Raw genomic sequence first — 18,157 nt, 5'->3', positions numbered from 1 at the left:
TTTTAAATGCCACTGAAGAGAGAACTTTTTCCTGGGAAACTGAAAGTCTCCCAAAGAAATTTATAATTTTTTCTTTAGCAATGAAATCAAATAAATACCTACCTCTGCATATTTTTGTGGTCTCTCTTTCCTATTTTTATCCATCCACACCAAAAAGTGCAGAGGTGGGTTTTTGTAGAAGTATTTTTTTCAGACTACAAACCCAATTAAGACATAAGCAACAGCACAGTTTTCCAGTCATTAAATATATCCCATAGGAAAACAACATTTCTCTTAAATTGGGCAGCACTGTATAGAAAGGTATTTCTGCAGAGGAGATTTATAAAGATGCAAAGTCCCCACTGATTGTAAATCCTTGGAAACGGTGAGATTCCAGGTTTAATTGATAATGTAATTTAACCTAGAGTTTAAAACATGGCAATGGGTTTGAGAGGCTTAAGAACTCAAGCCTGCTTTTAGCTCTAGCAATGCATTCTCTTCCCAAACCCATTACTTTGATTGACCTTCTCTGAGTTATAGATGAGGGATAAAGTTTTTCCCTTCCACTAGAAAAGTGCCTCAAGAGATTATTAATTATGCTAAGAGTGAAGTCTGGTACTAACCACGTTAATTAGATCCCTAAGAGATAAGTAAGCGAGACTTCCATGACTGCTTACAAAAGAATGAAACATATAAGGTGGTTGAATCTGTTCTGTTAAGAAGAAAACTACCAATTTAAAAAGGCCAAGATATATGAAAGATTCTAACAACCATATTTAGAGAATTTGTGCTATTATTATTACTATAATTGTATTTTCGCTTCTGCCTTTCTTTTAAAGTTATCAGCATATAGGAGGCTAATATTACTTTTCAGTGACAAAACAACTTGATAAATTCCATCAATTACTTTAGAAAATATTTCATGAAACCTCTAGGAAAGTTCAGTGTGCCTCATCTTCCATCATCTATGAATCTACCTTCTCTATGGAATCTGCCATTTCCAAAAATAAGCCCCTCAGTGAATCTCTGTGGACCATTCCTCATTAGTTGCTGCATCATACATGAGTATAAAAGGCCCCCTTTGGGACACCTGAATGGCTCAGCAGTTGAGCCTCTACCTTTGGCTTGGGGCATGATCTCGGAGTCCCAAGATTGAGTCCCACGTCGGCTTCCTGCAGGGAGCCTGCTTCTCCCTCTGCCCATGTCTCTGCCTCTCTCTGTGTGTTTCTCATGAAAAATAAATAAATAATCTTTTTATTTTTTAAAGACCTTCTTCCTTCAGAGGAAGACATACTATAATCCACACAGTGGCTATAATTTTAAAAGATTGGGATCCCTGGGTGGCGCAGCGGTTTGGCGCCTGCCTTTGGCCCAGGGCGTGATCCTGGAGACCCAGGATCGAATCCCACGTCAGGCTCCCGGTGCATGGAGCCTGCTTCTCCCTCTGCCTGTGTCTCTGCCTCTCTCTCTCTGTGTGACTATCATAAATAAATTTAAAAAAAATTAAAAAGAAAAAAAAACAAATAAAGCTGCTATAAATATTTAAAAAAAAAATTTTAAAAGATTATGATGATAGAAGCAATTGTCCATTTTATATCATGCTGAAGCTCTGCCAGTATTTATAGGAGGCAGAGATCCTTTTATGTCTTCATGTTTGGACAATTTTATTAAATGCAAACATTCCCACCTCCCAACCCCATAACAATGTTTTAGAGCCATCCTATCCTATGGGTTGGCCATCGTTCTAATTGTCCTGGTTCCTTCACTGAATAGGTATGGTTTTTTTTTAGATGCATGCAGAACACAGCAGATGGCCCTTCTGACCATGTAGAAGATTACCTCTGCGATCCAGAAGAGATGCCCCTGGGCTCTAGAGAATGCAAATTACCATGCCCTGAGGATTGTGTGATATCTGAATGGAGTCCGTGGACCCGCTGCACTTTGGTGAGATGATTAACCATTTATCAATAGTGTTTACTTAATTCTTTACCACTAAAGCTTTAAAGCTATTAAAAAAATAATAATTACTAAATTAGTTACCAAGGCGAGAGTGTTTTCTTAGCTACCTCATTCCGTGTGACTGTGCCATTTAAAGTCAGCAGTGTTTTGACTCACACTGGAACAGCTCAACCACTTGCCAACTTCACACTTCTCCACCATCCTCCTAGACCTACAGAAAATGCCTTCAAATTGGCGTATAAGTATATAGGATGTTAAAAACTGCACTGGTGATAATGATTCCCTCCATGTAAAGGGAAAAAGAATGAAGCTCCAGTAAAGGTACTTTAATGGTGTCGAGTTATTTCATCCCTTGCTTTTTGCCTAATCCATTTTATTTAAATTGTAGGAATAATCTTTCACACAGTGGGTGTACTGCAGCAGGAGTATTGACACTAAAACACGAAAGATTCTGGCAAAAAAAAAGGGACTTGAAGGAAGAAAGCTGTGTGTCAGTGAATCTCTTTCCACAGACTGACTCTGTGTCTCTGTGGGTCTGGAAAACCAGCTGAGAGTTTCAAATAACACAAAGCTTCTAGATTTTAACAGCCCATAGGGGTTCTTCCACGGGACCCTGGGAAGAGTCATTTAAAACAGAATTGGCTGAGAATTTAGGATATTTGCTTGGCCCAGGCACCTTTGTACATCTGCACAATTCAAAATGGCATCAAATGTACAAGAAGAATACATCTAATGTGGAATTAATTTGCTAAAATACAATATAAGACAGTTTCAAAGAATTTATGATGCATGTTTTCAAGGTGAAATGAATTTTCTGTCTCAGCGTTAACATTATTAAAGGTGTTAATTAGCAGCCAACTGATAGAGCAGTAGCAAAACAGGGCTGCTGGTTGACTTGGATACAGGTTAAATAGCAACAAAGAATCAACTGTTTCACAAGGGCACACAAATGATTTTCTACTCTAATTCTATAGCATCAGATCTGAAGTTCCTGTTCTTAGAAACCAGATGGTTGCAGAACGAGACTCTGCCAGTAGCAGAAAGGCAAGCTAGTCTTTTTTAACTGCTGAATTGTGTTCGTGTGCATGCATATGTGCCCATTAGGAAAACCAAGATCACTAAAAGCTAGTTATTGAAAGTCAATCTTAAGATGGTTTTCCAGGTCCAAGAAACTAGGTAGATAGATGATGGGTAAATAGGTTGTCATTTCTGTGTTTGTGGTCTACAACAGCTAATATGTTCCCCCTTAAAATAGTTGTTCAGGTACAGAAACTATATGCAATTGATTGATTATTAATTCTATATTAGTGATCTGCAATAATTAATATGATCATATGTATGTGTTTGCATATATGTGATGTGATATATCTACTAGTATTTGACACACAGACTCTTAAGCATCTTATGGCTAGATGGGATGTCCGAAACTCATTGACACGATGATTTTATAAATGACGAAACTGAGGTGTATGAGACCCTTCAAGTTAGTCAGTGGCTTAGACATTCTTACTCCTGCTCCAGTGCTCTCCCTAATATACTAGTTCTTGTATGGCTAGGTATTCACCTTTCTGAGGGGTTGTATTATTCTTTGTCAGCCTTGCAGTCAAAGCAGTTTCCGGCAAAGGTCAGCTGATCCCATCAGACAACCTGCAGATGAAGGAAGAGCCTGCCCTAATGCTGTTGAGAAGGAACCCTGTAACCTAAACAAAAACTGCTTCCACTATGATTATAATGTAACAGGTACGTGCATAGTCATCTCATCAATCACCAAGCTAAAGGCCAAATCCCATGTCTTTCAGCTCAGTAGCATTCTTGTAAGTATTGTTCATCTCCATCTATGTCCCTTTTGGACATGCTGCTTACTTTCCCAGAGATCACTCTTTATTTAATGACAGAGATATTTATCTATTTTTAATAAACATCAAGATATGGAGAATGAAAATATCACACAAATACTGAGTGCTTAAGGTAGAGTGTGAGGTAGAGTGTGAATAGTCTAAGTGATCCTATATAAGACATCCTCCCACTTTGGGAAGGTGCAAGTAAAAGATATATCTTTCCCAGAAGTATCAGGTTTATTGAAAGATAAACATCTTCTCTAGAAGATGTTTAATCGCTATAACATACTGGGACAATAATTCTAAGCATGATTAGTCTGATGTGAAAATGTCAGCAATCTTAACCTACAAAAAAATGTATGAAGAAGATACAGACATTTCTGTATTATCAAAGGTACAGATGAAAAAAAGATGAGTGTTGTTTTTGTGTTTTTTGTTTTTCAGAAAAAAAGACATTATAAATTCCATTTTTTTCCATAACCCTCATCTCCATACCATCAAGGCACATTCTCTAGGAAAGAAGAGAATGTGTTAGTTTATATGATGTGGGAAACATTGAAGCTTATTGTGAAGTTTTTCCCAAGTAATTCTCACACTGAAGTGAACTCCAGGCCTTGTACAGTAACACACAGCAGTCAGATTGGCTTTTTGTTTCCTTAGGTTTTTCTCTTCAATTTCTTTTGATGATACAAAGAAGTCACAGTTCTCTGGGACATGCTAAGCTAAGCTACCCTGGAAAGAAAGATGAATGAATTATTTTGCAAAAGACATGAAATAAAAGAATTAAATAGATATGGCCAAAGTGATTTTGAAATAAGGGTATATTTTAAAATATTCTAAGTATGGACAGTGAGTGAAATAGTGTTTTATTTGAATATAACTACATGGTTAAAGTGCCACCCATTAAAATTATGATTGTTTTGCTAAATTAAAAATGTTAAAATTTAAATTTCTACTTTTATTAGGAAAGAAAGTTTTTAAGTGACATTTGATCTGCAGGCCAAAGTCAGTTCCTCAGTATCACCAAACAGCTAGCTGTCAAGATTATCAAGTAGACATCTGCCTTCAAGAATAATCCCTGTAGTTATGTGCAACCCCAGCAATTCCATTTGACTCTTGATATGTTCAAAGCCAGGACCCATATGCTCTGCATGTGGGATGATTGATTGTGGGGCTTAGAAAGCAGTTGTGAATTAAATATGGGATTCAGGTCATCAGAGTTTCATTTGAAATCTGTTTCATACATAGCCTTCTGTTCTGATGGGCTCCCTTCCTTTCAGACTGGAGTACGTGTCAGCTGAGTGAGAAGGCAGTTTGTGGAAACGGCATTAAAACAAGGATGTTGGATTGTGTTCGAAGTGATGGCAAGTCGGTTGACCTGAAATATTGTGAAGAGGTGAGGGGATACTGTGTTATATCTCTGCAAGTAAATTCTTCCCTAATAATTTCGATTCATGCTGAGCCAAGTGACCTGTGCTCAATGCAGCTCATTGCCAGCAGATGTTTTTCTGTACTACTCAGAGGCTGCTAAGCACCCTCTTGAAAAGAAACACTGTCCAACTACTGATTTCTACACATAATTTCCTGTATTTTGTTCTGCTCAGAGCCTAAAGGTATGCTAATTAGCCTATTTTGAAAGAAATGCTTGGGGAACAATAAGTAATCAAGGTGAATAAAGGCAATAAATCTTAATCAGACTACTCATCATCTTTTGTAATTCCATGTGAATTTTGTGTTGCCTGGGACACCTGCCAAGAGCCATCATTTATTCTCTCTGTTGCTAAACATTGATCGCATGTGGTTTGGTAGCAGATTTTGATATTAGGATCTAATATCCAGCTGTGAGAGTCTAAGTATTCAGGTCTGGATAAGAGACAGCTTGAAATTCAAACAAAGGAATGAAGTCTGCCATTGTATCTTTGAGGCAAGAATTATTCTCTTTGAGAGAGAATTGTGACTATTAATTCTCCAACTTATAAAAGTCATGTGATCATTTCTAGGTATGACCTTATGAAATGTGAGGAAACATAGTTGTTGGCTTCTCTTAGTGTTCATGAATCTGCACTTCACATTGCAATTATTTTGTCTGACTTCCATACCAAAAGGGTATTCACATTCCTGCCAGGTTTTAACTTCTCCTGCATCTCAGCCCCACTGGGTTAAACATGAACTAAGATAAGAAGGAGCCTCATTAGATCTTGAACACATAGAGAGGAGCTTATGGCCTCATAAGGGTCCAGTAGACATGATGACCATAACTTCTATCTAAACATGCTGGAGCTTATATAAGCTGATGGTAAATTGTTCCAATCCCTGAGAAAACTCGAGATGGAAATATCTTAGTCCCTTTCATATCGTTATCATGTGGCTCTAACAACTTCGTTATATCTGTCCATGGGAATGGAGCACCCGAGTGTGCTGAAAACAAGTTGTTTACTTAATAAATTCCACTCACTACCATCTTATAATTTAGTGGATTCATACTTTAATTATAAATTTTATACCTGAATTAATTTGGTCTGGAAACTAATAACATCAAAGTAATGTAACCATTATAAAAATAACATTAGCATTAATGAACATTATTATAGTCCTAGATTGGCTGGAGAGCTTTGATCTACTTCTAGTTGACTAATATATTGCCTTGTTTGCAAATGTACATATAAATGTCTTCCTGGATCAGAATGAAATATACAAGGAACAGCTGAGAGCTTTGTGAAAGCTAAACCCAAATCATACAAAACCAATTTAAAAACATGGCTATAGGATAGAGGTATAAATAGAGTTCTTTATTTCTTAAATGAAATGTGAATAAAACCCTAAGATATTTCAATTATTCATAAGCCTAGATAAATTTACTCTTATGCATTAATATCATAATGTTTGAATACTGTGGTGACAATTAAGGTTTCAAATCATAATACTCTAGTAAACACGGTCTTTAAGGAGAATAGTGCTTTCTCTGCAGGAATTGGAATAAACAACTCATATCCCACTTTATCCATCCCCATGGATGCAGTAGTATTAAATCATAGCCCTGAGAAAAGCTGGCTATCTTTTTTAATAATGGATCGATTGCCTACCTACTAATACATGTGCAAACCCTGCATTCAGCACAACAGCAGTAGCTAACTCTTGCTGCGTCCCTAACAGCCAAAGAGGAAAATGCCATTCCTACCCAACAAAGAGGACAATTAGGGTTAAACCCATCTAGCATTTATATAGCACTTTTTTCTTTGATGTTTTTCTTTATTCACCCAATACCTAGTAATTGGTTTCTCCTTTCCTGTTCTTTGATCCCTGAAGAGAATTCTTTTTCATTTACTTAGACACATATGTTTAGATGAGAGAGCATGAGAGAGAGGGAAAAAGGACACAAAAATGTAAGAAAAAAATAGTAGAGGGTTAAAATGTCTCACTACTAGATTCCCAGAAGATCTAGACAAAGACATCCCTCAATTCTGTAGTGAAATAAATCAGTAGTAGCTTAATTCTTGACTCAAACCCTCTCTTCACCAAACTATTATCTACCTTAAATTTTACACATCATTTTTAGCATATAACCACCTTAAGACTCCCTTCTGCAACCTCCCATGACTTTAAGTGACTTTATAAGACTTCAATTAAGTGATACGGCAAATATTTTTATATCAAATACTCAACTTTGTCATTTATTTCTGGTGGAGAATATAATGGGAGTACCTGCAGAGGTATGTAGCATATAGTCATTGACCTGAACCTCTCTCAGTGGATAACTTAGAACCAAGAGTTATACTTGAACCACAATGTAAGATTTCAGAAAAATTTTCTTTTGCCATCTTTTGCTATGTCCATTAGACAATATAAACTTCTTTTTCATATGGAAATTTTTAAAAAGATCTTGAAAATTCCCAAGGATTATTCCTGCCCCCCAAATTGTACTTTTCTAACAATGCTCTTAAATATTTATATTTTCATGTTACTCTGTACCTTGGACTTTTTAACTGTTTGTGATAAATTTGAAATCTCATATTTTAAAGGTAGAAGGATTAAGTAAACAACTCAATGTCAATTAAATGTCACAGTGTTAGTATCTGATGAGACGCTAACCAAAACCAGTGAATTATAAACAGCTGCTGAGATCAGTTTAAGAAAAGAAAATCTTTGTATAAAATAAATGTATATAAAATATTTGTAATCAAAAAATTCTAGTGACCCATACTTCCTTTTGAAAAAGATAACGTACTTGACAACTAATATTTTATATTATTTCAGTACATTATAATATTAGTTTTTGAGTGGTGATTTGTCTTTCAAACCTTTTGCTTTTCAGTTTAACATCATGCACAGGTAAAAATAAATAATAGGGGTGCCTGGGTGGTTCAGCCGGTTAAGCATCTGCCTTCTGCTCAGGTCATGATCTCAGGGTCCTGGGATGGAGTTCAGCTGGGCTCCCTGCTCAGTGGGGAGTCTGTTTCTCCCTCTCCCTCTGCCCCCTGCCCCACTCATGCACACTCTCTCTCACTTCCAAATAAAATCTTAAAAAAACAAAAATAAATAATATCCCAAAGATACAATCCTAAAACTATATATTGGTGATATTTTTGGCTCTTAACTTCTAGAAAGTAATCATGCTTACGTCTATTTGCTCCTTGCTTAGGGAAATTCAATCAATTTGGAGACTAAAATTACTTTTTTTTATTCCTTATTGAAAAAGTTCAACTACATTGAGTAAATGGGCTCTTCCATTCATCCTGTGCCATTTGTTCCCACTCTCCTGGGTTGAACCACTTCCTATTTGTCCTTTTTATTCTACTCTGCATCTTGCTTTTTGTCTTCCTTTCCCCTTCCTAATGCCACCCTGTGTCGTGCTTCCAGGTCAGTATGAACAAATCTACCTCTCTCCTTTCAGCTTGGCCTGGAGAAGACCTGGCAGATGAACACATCCTGCATGGTGGAATGTCCCGTCAACTGCCAGCTTTCCGACTGGTCTCCGTGGTCAGAATGTTCTCAAACATGTGGCCTCACAGGTTTGTTTGTACCTGAGTTAATATTGGACTGATAGTCAAGGAATAGAAAATAAAATCTCTCTTGCTTTAAGTCTTACCACATAATCTTCAGAAAGGTTGAATCAGTGTTCTTTCTTTTCAAAACATCTGAGCCTTACCCATTCCTCAGATCCCCTCAGCAAAAAGGTCTGTGATGCCTTCCCTCAAGATAGATGCTTGCACAAATAAATCACTACAGTTGCATCACTTTGTATCTCTTAAAGGGAAAATGATCCGAAGACGCACAGTGACCCAGCCCTTTCAAGGTGATGGACGGCCATGCCCTGCCCTGATGGAACAGTCCAAGCCTTGCCCAGTGAAGCCCTGTTATCAGTGGCAATATGGCCAGTGGTCTCTATGCCAAGTGCAGGTAATCAAATCTCAAGAAGTTGTGTAGAAATGTGTGTTCACTATCTGCAGGGACTTGTTTGCAGAAATATGTTTCAGAGCTGACAGCATGTTTCCTCCTCAAGATTTTAGGTGCCTTGCCATTTTGTAACTGTTTAATTAGTTTTGATAACAAGCAGTCCCTGTCCTGTGTTTTCAAAATCACTTGGAGACTGATTCATTTTAATGAAAATTTATTTGCCTGTCTTTGGCTAGAAAACAAATATATTGTTCACTGTATACTTTATAGCCACTGTCCTCTAGGACTTCTTCCCTAGGGTTACAAATGCTTCTTTAACTGCTCATAAATCAAAATCAGTGGTGCAGAGATAACTGTAAGTGATGAGCTCACTAATTAATTATTTTTCTTTTCCTAATTAGTTATTTCTTCCTGCATTCCAGGATGCCCAGTGTGGCGAAGGGACGAGAACAAGGAACATTTCTTGTGTAGTGAGTGACGGGTCAACTGATGATTTCAACAAAGTGGTGGATGAAGAATTCTGTACTGACATTGAACCCATAATAGATGGTAATAAAAAAATGGTTCTCGAGGAAGCCTGCACCAAGCCTTGCCCAGGTGACAGTAGCAAAACACAATTCATAGTCTGGTCATTTCTTACTAGCACGAGGGTTGAGAAGGGGTTGCATCTGTAATCTAAGTTAAAGGCATGTCAGCAAGTCTTCTCATTCAATAGTGTCTGTGCCAATAACTGGACATTATAGTGTCGATGAAAGGGGTCTACTGCCTTGTTACTGCCAACTAAGGGTGAAATCTAGGTCTCCCATGTGGCCTCTGCTTATCCCCACCTACCTGGAGTTTTAACACCTGCAGGTGTTGGCAGCTTAAGGCCATAGGCTCGTGCTTGAGTGGGAAAGTATGAAAGAGAATTTGCACCTATTTAGAATTTCCAAGAGAGAGAGAAGCAAGGTCTAAGCACATAAGGACTAAAGAAATATTTAAGTCCTTGTAATGAAGGCTCACTCTGGGTCCTGAACAGAATCAACAACAAATCCACACCTAGATATATTGTATTAAAACATAAAATGTAGAGAAATAACTAGTAACGAATTATGAGAAAAAAGCAGATTACCTGCAACTAGAAGACAAGTAGAATTATGATAGAATTCTTCTTGGTTGCAAAGAAAGCCCAAAGACAATGGAATACAATGGAATATATGCAAAGTGTGGTGGAAAATAGCCATGAACTGAAAATGCTATCCCCAGCAACATCATTCAAGAGTGAGAAAAAATATTAGGGAAGAAAATATTAAAAGAAATTATTCCAACTCAAAGTTGGACACAAGGGGTTCATGAAGTAAAATGTGGAAAGCAAATACTGTATATAAAATAGTTTAGAAATAACTGGCAAACAGTGATAAGCTAATATTTAGGAATTTGGGTTTGGGGTTCCCTGGGTGGCTCAACGGTTTAGTGCCTGCCTTTGGCCTGGGGCATGATCTTGGAGTCCTGGGATCGAGTCCTACATTGGGGTCCCTGTATGGAGCCTTCTTCCCCCTCTGCCTGTGTCTCTGCCTTCTCTCTCTCTTTCTCTCATGAATAAATAAATAAAATCTTAAAAAAAAAAAAAGGAATTTGGGCTTGATGCAGAGAACTTTAGGACAGATAGAAGGTAAAAATAAGTTCAATGTCAAGCATGAGCCTAAGGCTTTGAGAAACATAGGGGCAACAGTTTATTATTAGAACAGGAAAGAGTAAGATTGAAAGTAAATTGCCTATAGTTCACCCTTAGGGGAAAGTTTTTATTCTCCCAATTTGCCTATAAGAAAAATATCAATCTCTTTAAAGAATGTGTTATTTCAAACAAGATCCTCACCAAAATAATGATTTGGCAGACAAATATTGTTTGGAGGCAAAAATAAATCATACCTTTTTTTTGGGTAGTCACATAAAATTTTAAAGATGGAGAACATATTTTCAAAAGTTTATTTTGATGGGATTCTCTAAACACTATAAAAAGCTGAACATATGGGTTGCTCATTCATTTTCATCAATTTGCTCATTGCTTAGTTAGTAAATTATTTGAGGTGATAATATTGGCAGTTTCTATAGTTTACCAAGATGAACTGAATAAAATTAAGTAGAGCAGTAGATAAAACAACCTGATACTTTGAACTACGTGCTAGACTTTAAGAGCATTCTTCACTGCATATTCAGTTGTAATAACAGTCTTGTATATACAGATAGTTTCATCTACTTCAGATGAAGAACTATCTTTCTAAAAATCTTACTTTCTAGACCTAGGCTAAGTGTTGCTTCTTAGATATTCCCATACCCACTAATAATAACCTATTCTTGATCCAGCAGTTTCCCCCCCTTCCACTTCCTATCCCCCAAACTGGCCGGATTTCAATCCAGATCTTATACCCAATTCAATTGAATAAAATCATTTTGCTTCACAACAGACGGAGGTTGAGGCTGTGGCAGCAGATAAAGGTTCTGGGAAGAGCCAAGGACTGAACCTTTGGGCTTCAATGTGCTAAATGGCTGCATAGTTGGTGAAAAGGGATCAAAGCTAAAAGTTGGAAGGCCTATCTCTTCCAAAGCCATTAATAGGACTATTGTGATATCCACAACACAGAGAAGCACTGGCATCCTTACCAGGCATTAGGGTCGACTTTCCTTTAAGATTTATCCTACTTCTTTTCATTATACTTCCTGCAGCGCAAGTACCCATTCATTTGACTACTATTATCAAGTGTTATTGGGGGCTGGGCACAGAGCTCAATTTTGGAGATACAGTGAGAGACAAATATCCCCTATCCAAATTGAGTTTACTTCTAACAGAAGAGACAGTTTAATCTTAAAGTAACATAAGTAAATACAAGATTGAAATCTGTCCCAAGTGACCAAAAGGAAAGCAAGATCCCATAAGACCATCAAACTGGGCAAACACACCACTCTAATTAAATAATTACAAATCCAGGAGGAATCTGCTCTTCTTGTATGAATTACCATCTATGCATCTCCCTTCCTCTCTTGCTTTAGTTGTCTCCAATAATGGGTTTGGGAAGCTAGCGATATAGGAGCTACTAGGCTTTAAAGAGTAAAATACTAACATAGGAACATGTATTTCATACACTTGTCCTATTTTTTGCAGGCATAGTATAGTCTATTATTACAATGGTTTGTATGGTCAACATATAAGAATATGTTTAGTACAAGCTAATGCCTCACTCTTATTTGCTGTTATTAAATTTTTGAGGCCTGATACTAGGTTCTTTGGGAGTAAGGATTATATAATTCACAGACAACTATTTATTTATTGAGTTCTGTTGTGAAATACACTATGTCAAGTGATATAAGCACAGAGATAAAGCCTACTAGTAAAAAAGGTGTGTTTTGTTTCCATGTAGCTTGCAATTACTGAAGCACAGTTATATTACCTTTAGCTTGAGAGGATTGTTTAAAATTTTAAGTTTCTCCTGCATAATTAAAAACTGAGTAACCCAAAAGTATTTAAACATGCTTCCTAGCTTTTTAACACTTCTAAAATTTACTAGAATTTTCTGCACTTCAGGATGACATTGAATATTAACGACATACTATAAAACAGCTCTACAGAAATCACTTCATTTTATTATTATACATATATCTGTTAGTCAGTAATTCACGTCTGACCAAGATTTCTTAATTATAGCACGACATGTTTTCATTAATCAGATCTCCAGGCAACTTTGTGCTAATATTAGACATCTTCAGCATAATATAAGGAAATATGAATTATGTATGTGGTATGGTTAGAATAATTAAAATGATAGGAATCCCTGTGGATTTGTATCTGTCATAATTTACTGTATCCTCTGAACAGTATCACCAATCAGTCCTGAAGAATGGAAGGGTATATAGGAAAGATATATTTCATTAACTCTTCCTTGTTCTCAAAATGGTTGACGATGCTGAACAGATGATACACCAGCAATTCCACCCCTAGGTATACACCTAGTAGAAATGCACATATACATTTAAATGACTCATACTAAAATGTTCACAACAGCAGTATTCATAATAGAAAACATTTACAACTCTCCACATGCCCATCAATAGAATGGATATCTAAATTGTGATACCTTCATATAGTGAAATAGAATACAGCAGGAAGAATGATCAAAGTGGAACTACATTAAAACGTGGATCTATTAAACAAATGAGTGAAATATTTTTTAAAACTTGTATAATTCCATATATAACACAAGAAGCATTTCTGAAACTCTTGAAAATGCCCTGTTGCTTGATTTGGGTATTGGTTCCATGGTTATATAATCAGATTGGGAAAATCCAAACATTTATAATGTGTGATAATTTTTCATGTATATTATTTTTTAATAAATAATTGAAAAAAGAAGATGTTGATTGGAGATGTAGATCAGATAAAATTACAAGCATTATTGCCACTACTTCGTTGCTCAGTTGGCTATCTCATCTTCACACCTCTGGCAAGAAAGAGAGGAAAAAAAAGTATAAATGCCAGTTTTCCCAGCCTTGTAGTTCAAGTTTTTTTGAAATTAAAAATACCTACCAGATAAATCTTTATGTATATTTAGATTTTCATTGATACTACCAAGTACTTAATAAATCCTTTTACAATAATGACAAGAATGGTGGTAGATTTTAATCAATTTGTTGTCTCTTAAGAGGAGGTGAATGATAAGGAACAAGCTCCTTCAAGCCATAGTCTATACGCAGTAACATCCATTCCAAAAATAACATTAATGAACGCTTATAAACTACATATGAACTTGCAAATATTAAATACTTATCTAAATCTTGTAAATATCATGTGTGACTAGCATACCAAAAAACATTTACCAGTGAGATTAAGAAATAAAATTAATATATGGCTGGCCACTGTTTATGGGTATAAACTACAAACCTGTGTTTTACAGGTGACTGTTATCTGAACGACTGGTCTTCCTGGAGCCTGTGTCAGCTAACCTGTGTGAATGGTGAAGATCTAGGCTTTGGTGGAATACAGGTCCGTTCCAGAGCTGTGATTATACAAGAGCTAGAAAATCAGCATCTGTGCCCAGAGCAAATGTTAGAAACAAAATCATGTAATGGTGAGTGCTACACAATTCATGAAACCTTTTCAGTTTAGTTTTATGTTGATAGACAAAAGCCTAAGATATAAAATTTTCTGTTCAATAAGTAATTTGCTAAGATCTTAGGACTGAGAATTAAGAGTTTGATTCTGAAGTGTAAAAATTTATAGGAGGAAAAATTCACCCTTCATAAATTAGATATAAAATGTAAAAAATGTTTCACAATTTTATGAGCTACAGAAGACTGAGATAATTAAGAGCACATTATTTGTACACCCAGGACAATCCTGAGCATATATAAATTTAACAATATGCTTTATTTAAGTCAAAGGAAACAAGGAAAAATCCACAGCCAAGTGAAAGGCTTTACTATATTCTTGGAAATTGATAAAAAGTATTGGCAATAATTTGACATAGAACATATGAACATACATGTTCACAGTCTATGTGTGTATGCATACACACAAAAAGAGCCATGCACCCAGTATAAACAATACATGAAATTTCTAAGAACCACAGAGCATTAAAATGTCTTAGCTTGTGAACCCAGAGGCAGTCTAAATGAAAACAAAAGAATTTATAGGGCCTTCCTGTTAGTGTCTTGAAACAATTAGGGAGTAGGACATTTAATAGCAATAGGAGCCAAAATATTAGTCATTACTGAGAAGTTGGAGGAAAAAGCTTAGAATGTGAGGGAAGAATGCTTAGAATAAAAGCCAAATGGGCTAGATGACTTAAGAATTAGGTGGAATTACCCACCTTGTCAGTCAAATCTTCCCAAGCTTACCAGTCAGATAAATCATTCCATATGTGTTAGGACTGTGTAGGTAATGAAAATGAAATAAGGGCAGCCCGGGGGCTCAGCGGTTTAGCGCCGCCTTCGCCCAGGGCATGATGCTGGAGTCTCAGGATCAAGTCCTGCATCGGGCTCCCTTCATGGAGCCTGCTTCCCCCTCTGCCTGTGTCTCTGCCTTCTCTCTCTGTGTGCCTCTCATGAATAAATAAATAAAATCTTTTTTAAAAAATGGAATAAATTCCAAGGAAAGATTTGTTCAACCCAAAATGACAAAATTAGAAATCAATAACAATTGCAAAAGAAATCTCCCCATGCACATATATCAGGAAAAACTAAAAACCACACTTCTAGAGCATTACCAATCAAATGGAATGTGAGAGGCAGCACAAAAGTGCTTAGTAGAGAACTTAAAGCCTTAAATATGTAAATAGGAGGGAGAAAAGTTTAAAATGAGCTAAGCATTAAACTCAAGAGATTTTTTTAAAAAGAAAAAAGTAGAATTTAACCAATATAGATAAATACAAATTCAATGAAATAGAAAACAAGATAATCAAAAGCCAATAGTTGACCAAAACTAAATGGACTACCTCATGGCAAAAATTGAGAAAAAAAAGAGCAAAATCCCTACTACAACTAATAGAGTAGAGTTTGACAATATATTTTATGAATGAATTTTGCTAATAAATATAAAAACTTCAAGATAATCTAGAATGTTACTATAATTTATATCAAGAAATAGAGAATCTACACCATGGATTCTGTAACTATTGAAAACTCAAATCTGTCAAATATTTACTAACACATGAAACAAACTAAAACATAAATGGCTTTGAGCTTTACCAAAATCTAAAGAAACAACTCCCTTTTATGTGCAATCTTAAAAAATAAAGTTGAATGGGAAAAAGATGAGGAAAATTCTCCCAGCTACAAGAGAATATAACTGACAGTAAAAATCAGTCAATAGTCACCAATGAAAACAGATTGTCAAAGTCATAAAAATTATCTAACCAAATCATTAATATGACTAATTATAATTTATTTTAGAAGTACAAAGATGCCAAAATATTAGAAAAACTTAAGGTAAGTCATCACAGTAACAGAAAAAAAGGCATATGATCTTTAAATGTGTGTTGAAAATATGTTTATACAATGCAAGATTAATTCACGATAAAAACCTCCCCACACAACTTGAGCTAGTAAATGATATCTGCCAAAACTAACAGCATACATCATAATATTAGGGAAAACATAAGAGGCATTCCCTTGGAATCAATAACAAAGCAAGGATATTCACTATTGCTACTTCTTTTCAACCTAGAAAGCATAATCACAAGCTTAATAGTTGAAAACAAAGAAATAATCACACATTACTAGATGATTTTCACATTGAATATTTTAACAGAAACAAAATAGCCAAAAGTCATGATTATCTCAATAGATACGGAAAAGGAATCTGACAAAAATATAACATACATTCATGATAAAAACTCAACAAGTGGGGCTCACCAAAGCAAAGGCCATCTTTGACAAACCCACAGTTAACATTATACTCAGTGGACAAGCTTGTAATTGTTCACCATTAAGAACAGGATGTCATCCTCTCTCACCACTTTTAGCAAATATACTACTGAAAAATCTATCCGTAGCAATGAGACAATAAAAGGAATTGAAAAGCATCCAAACTGATAAGGAAGAAGTAAAACTATCACTGCTTGCCAATGATATGATATAGAAAACTCTCCCCTAAAAACTATTAGAATAAATTAATTCAGTTATGTTGCAGGATACAAAATTGATATATAGAAACCTGTTTCATTTCTATATAATAATAACAAAATGATAGAAAGAAAAAAAACTCCATTTACAATTGTACCAAAAAGAATAAAACATCTAGAAAAAAAAAAAAAAGCTTAACCAAGGAAATGAAATACTGTACACTGAAAACAATAAGGTATTGATGAGAGAAATTGAAGACTACAAAAATAAATGGAAAGATATATCATGCTAATGGATTGGAAGAATATTGTTAAAATGTTCATATTACCCAAAGCAATCTATTGATTAAATATAACCCCTACCAAAGTACCAATGGTATTTTTCACAGAACTAGAAAAATCCTAAAATTTATTTGGAATCACAAAAGACTGAACAGCTAAAGCAATCTTGAGAAAGAGTAACAATGCTGGAAGTAGCACAATCTCAGATTTCAAACTATACTACAAAGCTATAGTAATCAAAACAGTAGGAATTGGCACAGAAGTAGACACTTAAATCAATAGAACAGAATAGAGAGCCCAGAAACAACCCACATGTAAGGTCAATTAATCCACTACAAGAGAGGCAAGAAGATACAATAGGGAAAAGACAATCTCTTCAATAAATGGTACTGGGAAAAGTGGACAGATACATGCGAAAGAATAAAACTGGACCACTTGCTTATACCACACACAAAAATAAGCTCAAAATGGATTATAGACCTAAATATACCACCTGAAACCATAAATCTCCTAGAAGAAAACATAGGCAGTAATTTCTTTGACATTGGACTTAGCAACATTATTCTAGATATGTCTCCTCAGACAAGAGAAACAAAAGCAGAAATTAAACTATTGGGACTAGACCAAAATAAAAAAGCTTTTATACAGAGAAGGAAACCATCCACAAAACAACAAGGCAACCAATTGAATGAGAGAAGATATTTGCAAATGATATATCTAATAATGGGTTAAAATCCAGAATATATAAAGAACTTATACAACTCAATACATACACACAAAAATCTAATGAAAAAAAATGGGCTGAGGACCTGTATAGACATTTTTCCAAAGAAGATAACAGATAGATGGCCAAAAACATGAAAATATGCTCAACATCACTAATCACCAGAGAAATGCGAGTCAGAACCACAATTAGAATCTCCTCACAACCACTCAGGATAGTTAATTTCAAAAAGACAAGTGGTATTGGCCAGGAGTGGAGAATGCAAACCCTCATGCATTCTTGGCAGGAATGTAAATTGGTACAGCCACTGTGGTGACAGTGCGTGTAGACAGTTGAGGTTGAGGTTCCTCAAAAAATTAAAATTACCATATGACTCAGTAATTCCACTT

General features: G+C 35.6%; 1 protein-coding gene across 4 annotated transcripts in view; it reads left to right on the top strand.

Annotated features, from left to right (window-relative positions):
- The window catches only part of THSD7A (thrombospondin type 1 domain containing 7A), a 423,880-nt gene that overhangs the window by 390,566 nt on the left and 15,157 nt on the right, over window positions 1–18,157 (top strand). For all 4 annotated transcript variants that reach the window (XM_041727876.1, XM_041727875.1, XM_041727874.1 and 1 more), the window contains 7 exons: window positions 1,770–1,923; window positions 3,534–3,678; window positions 5,057–5,172; window positions 8,668–8,785; window positions 9,028–9,173; window positions 9,593–9,767; window positions 14,096–14,269. In XM_041727876.1, the coding sequence (XP_041583810.1) occupies window positions 1,770–1,923; window positions 3,534–3,678; window positions 5,057–5,172; window positions 8,668–8,785; window positions 9,028–9,173; window positions 9,593–9,767; window positions 14,096–14,269 (1,028 nt within the window). The remainder of the gene's footprint in view (window positions 1–1,769; window positions 1,924–3,533; window positions 3,679–5,056; window positions 5,173–8,667; window positions 8,786–9,027; window positions 9,174–9,592; window positions 9,768–14,095; window positions 14,270–18,157) is intronic.

The sequence above is a fragment of the Vulpes lagopus genome, chromosome 13 (genome assembly GCF_018345385.1).
Source record: "Vulpes lagopus strain Blue_001 chromosome 13, ASM1834538v1, whole genome shotgun sequence".
Lineage (NCBI taxonomy): Eukaryota > Metazoa > Chordata > Mammalia > Carnivora > Canidae > Vulpes > Vulpes lagopus.
The sequence above is the reverse complement of the archived record's forward strand: the minus strand, read 5'-3'. Positions and strand labels throughout refer to the sequence as shown.